At 42.3% G+C, this 12,029-nt stretch overlaps 1 protein-coding gene across 7 annotated transcripts in view; it reads right to left on the reverse strand.

The window, feature by feature from the left end:
• unc80 (unc-80 homolog (C. elegans)) overlaps nt 1-12,029 on the reverse strand; it is a 277,657-nt gene that overhangs the window by 126,928 nt on the left and 138,700 nt on the right. For all 7 annotated transcript variants that reach the window (XM_072578775.1, XM_072578771.1, XM_072578772.1 and 4 more), the window contains 2 exons: nt 5,819-6,031; nt 342-477 (listed from right to left, as the gene is read on the reverse strand). In XM_072578775.1, coding sequence (XP_072434876.1) covers nt 342-477; nt 5,819-6,031 — 349 coding nt within the window. The remainder of the gene's footprint in view (nt 1-341; nt 478-5,818; nt 6,032-12,029) is intronic.

The raw sequence follows: 12,029 nt of genomic DNA on the forward strand, positions 1-12,029 counted from the left end.
CTGATGATAGGTTATCAATCTGAAACAATTACAGGAGGTTCTGATATAACTCAATAGTTCTGATCTCGCACTATACGAACATTGTGCAAGAACAGCACCATTTAAATTAATCATATTATAGCCAGTACAGGTGAGGAAAGTTTGCATTCTACAAATAATGTTCTAAATTCTTCAATTGCATTAAAGACAATTTATGTTGAAGAAACAGCCATTATTGCGACTGTAATTCTTTTCCTCTTTGCAGAGATGTTGCCTGATATGTTGAGCACTTAAAGCATTTTGCTTCCATTTCAGATTTCCAGCAATTTTGCTACTATTAAAATAAAAGAACTCAGACATACTGTCGTCAAGGTAGTCTTCTTCTTCATCTTCTTTCCTCAATCTTCGTTTAGTCTCTTCATCATAAATGAAACTCAGTATGTTTGCTGGGCTTTCACTCTCTGTATGGCACAGTTCATTCAGCCTGTTCCCAATAGCCTGTCACGAATCAAGAACCAAAAGCTTCAGAAGAGCAATTTAAAAGCAGTAAACTTAATACAGAAACTGATTTCTGTTTGAGTAGCAACATACTGTGGTACACAGTCAGATTATAAGCATTGTTAACCATTCACTTCACTGTTTATCCTCTTCCTCTCTGTGTAGTATCATGCACAATATTATCCACACTGTACAGGTAGTTCTCCTATAATGCGGTAGTTGCGTCCCCGTGCAACACTGTGTTACAGAAAATCGCACAATATAAATAATGGGGCCTATGGGAAAAATAGGGTTAGGAGCAAATCACCAAAAATATCAGTAAAAATCGAAACAAAAATAGTAGTTAGTCTAACACAAATGATAGCACAATCTAGGTAAATCTTTAAATCATACATTTTAATGAAATAATGCAGTAAATTTAACACTTTAACACTAAAATCACTGACCGCAGCACTGTACCTTTCATAAGACCCTTCAACAGAAAGCGTGCAAGCTGACTGACCACGTGATGCCAACACTGAAGTCCAGTCCTCCTCAAGATTCTCCCCAAGTTTGAAGTAAAATTCCTTCTAAATGTAGACTACAATTCCCAGTTTCAAGCTAAGCTTCAAGGCTTGTAGAGCTGACTACATTCCTGTTTTAGCTGAACACACTGAATTTGCAATTTGCAGACAGAGGATCCTGAGGCTGGGGTTTGCTCTTCTGCTCATGCCGGAGATGGACTCACCTAACAGCGGACGGGGGTTTGCTTTATAAAAAAAAGTCTGCAATTCACTAATTGCGTTACAGCCAAATCATGTTTAATAAACATACATTGTAGGAGAACCACCTGAAAAAGGTAAAGTTGCTATAGTCTCAGAGGACCACACGGCTGTTCTCTCTGTGAGAGAGTGAGAGAGAGAAAGAGAGAGAGAGACAACTGCCAGTGGTTCAACCAGAGATCACTACATGTTGGGTTAGGGGAGAAGGGCGAGGTAGAGAAGATAGGACCTGCAAGGTGGATCCACACAGTAGGATCCTGTCTTCACCTGGGAGAAACTGTGTGAAATGAAAGAAAACTGAATGACACAATTCAATGGGAAGTGGAAAAACAGAATCTGCACATCCAGAAACTAGGGGCATGTAATCTCTGATCTTCCAGTGACTCATTTTCATTCACAAAGTGTTCTCCCAATGAGTTGATGTTACCATCTACTGCTACCTTGGACAAGGTTGTAATTTTAGTCAGGTATTTTATTGTAACACCATCTTCATCCTTGAGGTCTGAACAGAACAACTACAATCTAATACATTTCGGGAACATGGAAAATTAGGTACAGCAAACATTTTATTAATGGGCACCTGTGGGACCAGGAATGTGCCAGTTGAGCAAATATTCTGGATATTCAAAAGGTAGACATAACATCAGTAAACCCTGACCAAGCAAAGTTTCAAGACATCAATATCCCTCAAAAAATCTATGTAAAACATCAACACATCTGCTAAAATCATTGTAAAAACACACAGTAAGTAATAAAAACATAATTCAGGGGATTTTTGCATCACTGTTAATCCTTATTTATAGCATAACTAATCAGACATCGCAGTAGATTACAGTATTTGAGAGATACAAAGGTATGCAGAAAGTGAGGACTGCAGATGCTGGAGACCAGAGTCAAAAATGTGGTGCTGGAAAAACACAGTCGGTCAGGCAGCATCCAAGAAGCAGGAGATCAATGTTTTGAGCAGAAACCCCTCATCAGGAATGTGACATTCCAGATGAAGAGCTTATGCTCGAAATGTTGACTCTCCTACTGTTTGGATGCTTCCTGACCAGCTTGTACTTTTCTAGATACAAAAGATGCCGGTTTATCAAGAAAGCTTATTGATAAGGTGCCAGTGAAAACAAAGTTTGCTGTAGTACCATAAAATCCCTTTAGAAATGGTCATTAAGACAAAGCAACATGTAGGAGAACATAGGATCATCTTAAAATGTTAATTGCACACCCTCCCATTTGGAAAAGCTTTTCTATTTAGTGTGTATTGGCTTAGTTAGTAAAGGCTGTTATAGTGATTTCACAGAGAACAAAATGTTTAAAGATGTATTTGTACTAGCATTGTAGTACATGGGATGGCATTTTTGTACATAGTTTAGTGGGGTTTCATTTCCATCCAAAGCTTGGACAAGGGCATCCCTCTGGAAATTACTGAAGGTAATTTCATACCATGAAAAAGAAATTCCTCTTTAACATTGGTTTCAAAGAGATGGATTACAATTGTATAACTTTAGTTACATTAAATGGCATAACATCCCCTTTGTTTGACTGTGTTGAAGATATAGATGTCTGCTTTTCCATTGCTTTTTGGAATGGTCTTGCAAACTCTGAAAATTACATGCCACCCGTCGCCCCTGTGTTAGCTGGCCTCCACTGGGCGAACATGAGGACTGCAGGTGCTGGAGATCAGAGTTGAGAGTGTGATGCTGGAAAAGCACAGCAGGTCGGGCAGCCTCTGAGAAGCAGAAGAATCAACATTTCAAGCATAAGTCCTTCATCAGGAATGAAGAATGCCTGAAACGTCGATTCTCCTGCTCCTTGGATGCTGCCTGAACCTGCTGTGCTTTTCCAGCACCACAGTCTTGACCTCCACTGGGTCCCAATTAAGCAGCACCTTGGTTTAAAAATTCTTATCATTAGTTTAGAATCCTTCCTTGACCTGACCTCTCCTGCAGCTCCACAAAACTCTGAGCTCTGTGTTCCTCCAGTTCCACATTTTAGAACTCTCAATATTAATTGTTCCATCAGTAGTGACTGTGTCTACAGTTACCAAGACCTTAAGGTCTGGAATTCAAACTTTCACATCTCTGCCTTGTTTCAAGATAACTTGTATAAACCTATATCTTTCTGACCAAGATTTTTGCTCATCTGTCTTAATATCGCTTTAGGTGATATGGTGTCAAATTTTGCTTTATAATGTTCCTGCGATTTGCCATATTGTGTTTCGTTGCATTTAGGACAATATAGAAATACAATATTGCTCTTGAAATGGCAAACCATTACATTCAAGACATAGGTTAATGAATAAAAGATAGGAATGCGTAATGTTGTGACTATAGAATCTTCAGGAATATCTTCCCAACTAACCTTGGAGCAGCATGAAGGAAGGTACACAAGTCTAAGAATCCAAGAAGAGAGGAGCAGGGAGGATGAATGTGGAAACATTTGCACGAGCACATGCTGTGTTCTGTGATTTAAAGGCCTTCAAAACATGGACAGCTACGAAGGGAAGATATGCCCATACGGTGGAGATAGAGTGCCAGGTGAATGAGGCGATAGGTTAAGAGAATAGGGTGGTAAATGGGTGTAATGGGTGTAAGGTAGCAGTTGGGTGAAGGGAATTCGGGGCATCAAGTGAAGGTTGGGTAATGTTGGATCTGGTTTGTATTGGTGAAGGGGTGACAGGTTGGTGGGGTGGGGGTTGGGGAAGAAGGAGAGAAGTGCGAAGTTGGGTCTGGGTGAGTGAGGAGATCTCAGCTTAGAAGTTGGGGAGGAATTGTACTAACTTCCAGGAATGTCAAGGCTTGGAGAGAGTGTGGTTGTGGTGGCAGGGTGGTCTCAGATTCCAACTCATTAGGGGATATTTTTAAGATTTAACAAGTTGGGCAATTGGTATCGGATAGTTTAACTTTGCAGGCAATTCCTGCAGAGTCAACTGTATCAGGACTTCTGTATTGTACAGATGTGCAACTCAAGACTATCCTGCTGCAAATGATTACTGGATTTGAATTTGAATTTGAATTTGAATTGAATTGAATTTATTGTCACGTGTACCGAGGCACAGTTAAAAGTTTGTCTTACGAGCAAAACAGGCAGATCACAGAGTTAAGTAACATAGATAGTAAATAATAGGTAACCAGCAGCAACAACAAAAACACAGGTACAAGTGAATGTTAAGAGTTTGTGAGTCCATTCAGTATTCTAACAAAAGTAGGTTAGAAACTGTTACGAAATCGGCTGGCGCATGTGTTCGGGCTTCTGTACCTTCTCCCCGATGGTAGAGGTTGTAGAAAAACATTAGGATGGAACTTTAAGAATGCTGGCGGCCTTTCCTTGACAGCGGGCCTGGTAGATGGAATCTATAGACGGGAGGTTGGCCTTTGTGATTGTCCGGGCTGAGATCACCACTCTCTGTAACCGTCTCCGATCTTGAATGGTACAGTTGCCATCCCAGCTAGTGGTACATCCAGACAGAATGCTCTTGATGGCACACCTATAAAAGTTGACAAGGGTATTCGCCGTCATGCCAAATTTCCTCAGCTGCCTGAGGAAGAAGAGACGTTGTTGGGCCTTTGTAACCAGTGCATCCAAATGAAGAGTCCAAGAAAGCTTGCTGTGGATGACCACTCCCAGGAATTTGACACTCTCCACTCATTCCACCTCTGTGCTGTTAATGTATAGGGGGGCATGAGTAACATTACCTTCCTACTGGGGGATATGGGCCTTAGAGTATAGCATTAGGAAGAGTGAGATAGTCCTTGAGAGAGCACTTACCAGAATAACTCTCGCAATGAGTGACATCACTTACAAGTTTAGGTTAGAGAAACTGCTGCTCTCCTTAGAGCAAAAGAGAATGAGGGCAGATCAAATAGAAGTGTAGAATATTACAGCATGTTTAGTTAAAGGAAAAGTTGCTCCCATTAGTTGTTGATACAAAACAAGGGATCAGACATTTACAATTTGGGGTAAGAAATACAGAGAGCGACAAAAGGAAGAGCTTTTTTTTTATGCAGTGAGTGATAATAACCTGGAACTTACTGCCTATGTGAATAGTGGAAGTGGAAATATTTGGAAGGAAGTTGAATAGAGCTTGACAGAAATGAACTTGCTTGTTAGGAGATAGATCAAGCATTAACACTAACATTAATTCAATCGAGAGTTGGTATTGACTCCAAATAGCCTCCTATGCTGCTATAATAACTTCTCAACCCTATTTTAATATATTGCATGTTTATCTTAAAATAAATTAATTGTATTTTCAATTTATTTACCAGTGCAAATAATCTATGCTTACTCTGTTTTGGTTTGGTTTAGGTCCCTCCCTTAAATTCTAATATTAAGCTTTGCAGCAGCAGACAGTACAGGATTAGTTGCTTATAACTCAAAATCTTTCCTCTTGTGGTTTTTTTTTCAGTTAGATTTGCATGGACTGTTCTTTTGGTATCATGTATTGCTGCAATAAACAAAATTTTAAAACTGCACACATTATTTGAGACTCTTTTTAGCTATGAAGACTATAATACAGACATACGTCAACACATATTTTTTAAAAATGTTATTTATTACGCTAAATCTTTGTTTCTTACCTCACCCCACTGGCAGAAGAGTTTTGCTGCTTTCCACTGTAATTTCTGATTACGCTTATTTCCAACCACAGGAGATCTTCCTCGGGATAAACCCTTTTTAGCGATATTAACATGATGTCCCTTCATCCATTCTGGCCAGTTTCCACGATTGCAACGGTGTACAAACCGAGCACACTCCAGGAATAGTGCTGCCCTTGCTACCACGGGTGCTTCCTGGAACATATTTGAGTTTGAGCTTGATTTACAGTTGTCACATGTACCGAGATACGGCGAAAAGTGTTGTCTTGCATGCTACCTGGTTCTACAAAAGTATTTACAAAAGTGTTCAAAGGAAGATGTGCAAGTCAAAAACATTAATAAAATCAGTAAAATACATTCAACCCTTCAACTGAAATGCCAAGCAGTTATTAAGAAAATGTCTGTCATGGCTTGCCATGCCCTATGGGGAAAAGCAATGATGCTTATTACCTTTTCACTGGCACTTACAACGAACTCTAGCGGCCAATACAACACGACTGTCAACTTATCAGGTTACATAGGAGAAAGTGAGGACTGCAGTTGCTGGAGACCAGAGTTGAAAAATGTGGTACTGGATAAACACAGCAGGCCAGGCAGCACCCGAGGAGCAGGAGAATTGACGTTTCGGGCATAAGCCCTTCTTCAGGAATGAGGCTGGTGTGCCAAGCGGGCTGAGATAAAAGGTAGGTGAGGGTGAGGGTGATAGGCCAGAGAGGGGGTGGGGGCAGAGAGGTCGGGAAGAAGATTGCAGGCCAAGAGGGCGGTGCTCAATCTGGGGGTTGGGACTGAGATAAGGTGGGGGGAGGGGAAATGAGGAAGCTGGAGAAATCTACATTCATCCTGTGTGGTTGGAGGGTTCCTAGGTGGAAGATGAGGTGCTCTTCCTCCAGGCATCGTGTGGTCAGGTTCTGGCGATGGAGGAGGCCAAGGACCTGCATGTCCTTGGCGGAGTGGGAGGGGGAGCTAAAGTGTTCAGCCACAGGGCGGTTGGGTTGGTTGGTGCCGGTGAATTTGCGACGGGACCTCCACACACATCATTTACTGTAACCGCTGCACCCGATGTGGTCTCCTCTACATTAGGGAGACAGGGCGCCTACTTGCGGAACGTTTCAGGGAACACCTCTGGATTTCTCCAGCACCGCCCTCTTGACCTGCAGTCTTCTTCCCGACCACTCCGCCCCACCCCCTCTCTGGCCTATCACCCTCACCTCCTTCCACCTATCGTATTCCCAGCGCCGCTCCTCCAAATTCCCTTCCCCCTACCTTTTATCTCAGTCTGCTTGGCACACCAGCCTCATTCCTGAAGAAGGGCCTATGCCTGACTCCTCGGATGCTGCCTGGCCTGCTGTGTTTTTCCAGCACCACATTTTTCAACTCTTATCGGGTTACATGTTCAAATTTTTAATGCATCAAATTGATCACGATTGCAAAGATCTTTGGACAACCAGATTGCTTTCTGAAGTACACATCGGTAATAAATAAAATTTGGAAACGCAATCCACAAATAGGTCAAGACATCTGAATGTGTCTAAACCTCCAAAATAAGTAATTGAATTATTTCCATTTTGAGGAACTTATAATGTTAAAAATTGCATTTTAAAAGACCACTCAAATTATAGTCAACATTCAAAATTTCTCACGTATCATGAATTTCCTTTCCAGTTTATAGTTATGGGCATTCAACAGGCCAAATTGAATATTTCTAGACCCTCTTTTTCAATGGCCTGAGCAGCAGAATGTTGATTACGTCATCATCTACTTGCCAGTTTCAGATGGAAGTGTAAATGAGATAGGAACAGGAAGTTGCAAAAGAACAAAAACAGATTAAGTCTGCGGGGACAAGGTGTTCAACATTTGGAAGTGGAAGGTCATCCAATTTGGGTCAGAAAAACAAAGATTGGGATAGCCTCTTGATGAGAAACTGAGAATTGAGGAGAAGCAGGGGGAGTTTAGTGTTTGTGAAGCTTAACACAAATTACCTGCCAGAATGAAGTGTCACAGGTTCAGGTGGTAGCTACCTCGAAGGGTTTATAGAAACAGGCTCACGCAGCTAGACATGAGAAAAAGAGACAATGCAGGAGCAAGCTACACCACTTCACAGAGTTTGTGCCGAAGCTGTGTATCCATCTGCATGAAGATCTGCAGCCAAAATCAATCCAAACGCATTCACAGCCAGGAGTATTGAAGCTCACCACAGCTCTTCACATCTTCATGACCTGCTCGAAGGCTCCACTAACAACATGTGAGCGAGTGGGTGGTCAGAGGGGGCCCACTGCATCTTTAGATTAGATTACTTACAGTGTGGAAACAGGGCCTTCGGCCCAACAAGTCCACATCGACCTGTCGAAGTGCAACCCACCCAGACCCATTCCCCTACATTTACTCCTTCACCTAACACTGCGGGCAATTTAGCAAGGCCAATTCACCTAACCTGCACATTTTTGGACTGTGGGAGGAAACCGGAGCACCCGGAAGAAACCCACACAGACACAGGGAGAATGTGCAAACTCCACACAATCAGTTGCCTGAGGCAGGAATTGAACCTGGGTCTCTGGCGCTGTGAGGCAGCAGTGCTAGCCACTGCTCTTATGACATTGACGTAAGCTGGTGAGCGAGACAGGGTTGGCCTCTTGCAGTTTGTTTTCCAGAGGCGCTGGGTGTGATTGACTGCACACACGTTGCAATAAGGACTGTCATGCAGTGTGGAGACCAGATGTAATCTAAAAGGGCATAATAATACGGCTGCCTAGCAACCATCATGCCTGCGCTTGTTACCTTGGTAAATGTCATGACTCATTTATTTATCATGAATCAAGGCTGCCATGAATGTTCACACAAACTCCACAGACAGATACTCAGGCATAAAGGGCATTCTTTAAAGTAGTGGCTACTCGCAGCCTGTGGCAGCTGAAAGCAAACACCCAGAGAACATATAATGAAAGGTACCTTCATATGATTTCTCTCTGAGTAGGCCCAGACCCAGTAGGCTTGGACACAAACTCTCTGAAGTGGTGTTGCCTGCTCCTGTTTCTTTTTCTCATGTCTAGGTGAGTGAGCCTGTTTCTATATGCCCTTCGAGGTAGATCCCACATGAACATGTGATACTTCATTCTGACAGGCACTTGGTGTTAAGCTTGGCCTGCTCACGTTGCTATTCAGACATCTTAACCTTTTACGTGGGGGTCTGCAATGTGGACCACTTAGGGTATGCTGCATGCTGTACAGTGTTATGACACTGAGCCAGTGGAATGTGAGGAAGAAGTGGTTTGGGTTCTAGGAAAAAGGAGGCACAAGAACACAGGAAGGGTCTGAGAGACAAAGCACATGGCACAAGGAGGCTTAGGATTCCCTGCAAGATGCCATTATGGTCTGATTATCTAACACCACTCAACAAGATGCCTGTCTTGGAAGAGTGCGAGCATTGACCAGGAAGAGGAATGAAGGGTTCTGTGATAGTGATGTCACAGCATTGTATCTGTTTGATTGCCTGTGACCCATAACTAAGGTTTACTGGACACTGTGCTCAGTTTCTACAGAGAAAATGACAACCTCTGATCAACTAATACTTACATCATCTTGTATACATTACACAATTTATATTTTTTAGACTTCTCTTTATTTTATTCATGTATAATCTAGTGCTGGATAATACCTAACGTATAGTAACATTACTGTGGCACAATTATTGTTCGAGCCAACATGGTGTCTTCCATTATTGACAATGTCATGCAGCTGACTTGCTGCCTCAGAGAAGGTGGGGGCAGGCTGTTCACTGACCTGACCACATGGGTCAGTCAGGATTGTGTCAACTGTGAGCAACTGCAACACCTTCACCTCTGTGATGACACCTGCTCTTGCTTGGTCCCAGGTATCAAATTGTGCTCCTGGGCAAAGACTGAAGAATCAAAGGAAGCTGAAATTCCCTCAAAGGAACACAAAATGTACCCTGGCCAACATCTCTGTGTTGGGCTTGCTGCAGTGCTCCAATGAAGCTCAGCATAAGCTGGAAGAATAGCGCCTCATTTCCCTCTTGGGAACATTATAGCCTTCTAGACTTGACATCAAATTCAACACTTTTAGGTCTTCAGCATTTTTCCCCATGCTTTAACCCATCCCCATCACCAGGCCTTATCATCACATGGGCTGCTGTCAATGACTAAGAGTCCCACTAGCAGCTATACATTCCCCCAGACTGACCTTTAACCACTCCTTTGTTTATCCAACTGTTCTTCTCTCTCGTTACGCTCTATCTTCACTTATCATTTACTCCTATCCTCTTCTGTACAAAAACTATCCTTTTCCTAGCTACCATCAGTTCTGAAGGTGGGACACTGGACCTAAAATGTTAACTCTGCTTTCTCTTTCCTAATGCAGCCAGACCTGCTGAGTTTTTCCAGCAATTTCTGTTTTTGTTTCAGATTTCCATATCCGGAGTTCAATTTTTTTTTGTTGTGTATGAAATTCCCTCAAAATGCCTAGCTCCTTCACCCTCCTATACAGATTGTTCATCCCTACAGGTGGTGTCCTGATAGCTGGGTCAGGTGGACTGCAGGAACACAGCTAACATCCCCGACAGCCACCGAGCTGACAGAAGTTGTAACCAAAGCAAACAAGGTGCAATTCCTTTAAATTTGCAATTATGTTTCTGCAAAGTGAAACTTTAATGGTCATGTCTTTAAGCAAATCAGGTCTTCCCATGCCAATCAATGTAAAAATTTGTAGTTAGATATTTCCTGTCAGAAAAATAAACATCATACAATGCAAGTTGAATGATTGCATATGGCTCAGTGGCTAGCACTGCTGCGTCTCAGCGCCTGGGTTTGATTCAAGCCTTGGACGACTATCTGTGTGGAGTTTGCACATTCTCCCCGTGTCTGTGTGGGTTTCCTCCAAGTGCTGTGGTTTCCTTCCAAAGTCCAAAGATGGGCAGGTCAGGTGAATTGGCCAAGCTAAATTGCCCATGGTGTTCAGGGATGAGTAGATTAGATGCATTAGTCAGAGGTAAATGTAGAGTAATGGGTAAGAGATTGGGTCTGGGTGGCTTACTCTTCAGTGGGCTTGTTAGGCGTAATGGCCTGTTTCTATACTGTAGGGATTCTATGATTCCATACATTAATTCATTCAATAACTTTTTAAAAATAATCGATTTAAACATGTCAACAAAATCAGCGAACTCTTTCCATATACATCTTGCTCGCTGACTCTACCACAGGCCATGTTAATCCTCTCTCTCTCGCCAACCCTATCTCACTTGCTACTTCCTTGCTCATCTTTCCCATTTACCATTTCATTACCCGACTCTCCTGCTCACCAATTTCTACCTGACTGCCTTACCTATCGCTTCCTTGAGTCTCCTGCTTGCTGTTTCCTCTCATTGCAGTGAACAAGAGCTCAGGAGCAGAGCAACAGGATGGAAGAAGTGAGCAATAGGAGCTGCAAATGAAAGAGTCAGGTCGGGAAGAGACAAGTGAAAGAGTCAGGGAGATAAGCGGAGAATGGCAGGGAAACAGAGAACAGGTGGGTTGGAGAGTGTAAGTGAGTCTTAGTGAGTATGAAACAGACTCAATGAGCGTGAGAGGCCGATCCAATGTAACACAAGTTGTATCAGATATACTTTGTCAGTCCTGTCACAAAACAGTAATGTGAAATGCCTGATGCTATTACACCTGTGACACTACAGCTGAATAAGATAACCGAATATGGGAGCTTACTATACTTAGCTACACTAATATTTGGCAAAGAATAAATCACACTGTCTTATTATTGTACAAAATACCAGTCAGACTCAATTTCAATTAAAAAATGTGGGTGATTTAGAAGCTTTGGAAAAATTGCCAAGCGGGCCTATGAGGACGAACTCCCTACTGAAAGTTCTATTCAGAGCCAACCACCATAGATTCATACCATGCAGAAAATTCCTTCAGCCCACTGAGTCTCCAACAATACAATTACCACCATCCTGAGTTGGAACTATGTCATTCTTTCAATGTCACTGGGTCAAAGGTCTGAACTCCCTTCCTAACAGTAATGTTTGTTTCTCTCAATACCAAAGGCTGTAATTTCAGGAAAGCACTACCTTCTTCAGAACAATTATTCATAGAGAATAGATTCATGTCTAGCCAGAAGCACTCAAATCCCATATATGAATAAAAATTTGATTATTCAGAAAGGGTTACATGACTAGTTCTTTCCC

This window comes from Chiloscyllium punctatum, chromosome 10 (genome assembly GCF_047496795.1).
Source record: "Chiloscyllium punctatum isolate Juve2018m chromosome 10, sChiPun1.3, whole genome shotgun sequence".
Classification (NCBI taxonomy): domain Eukaryota; kingdom Metazoa; phylum Chordata; class Chondrichthyes; order Orectolobiformes; family Hemiscylliidae; genus Chiloscyllium; species Chiloscyllium punctatum.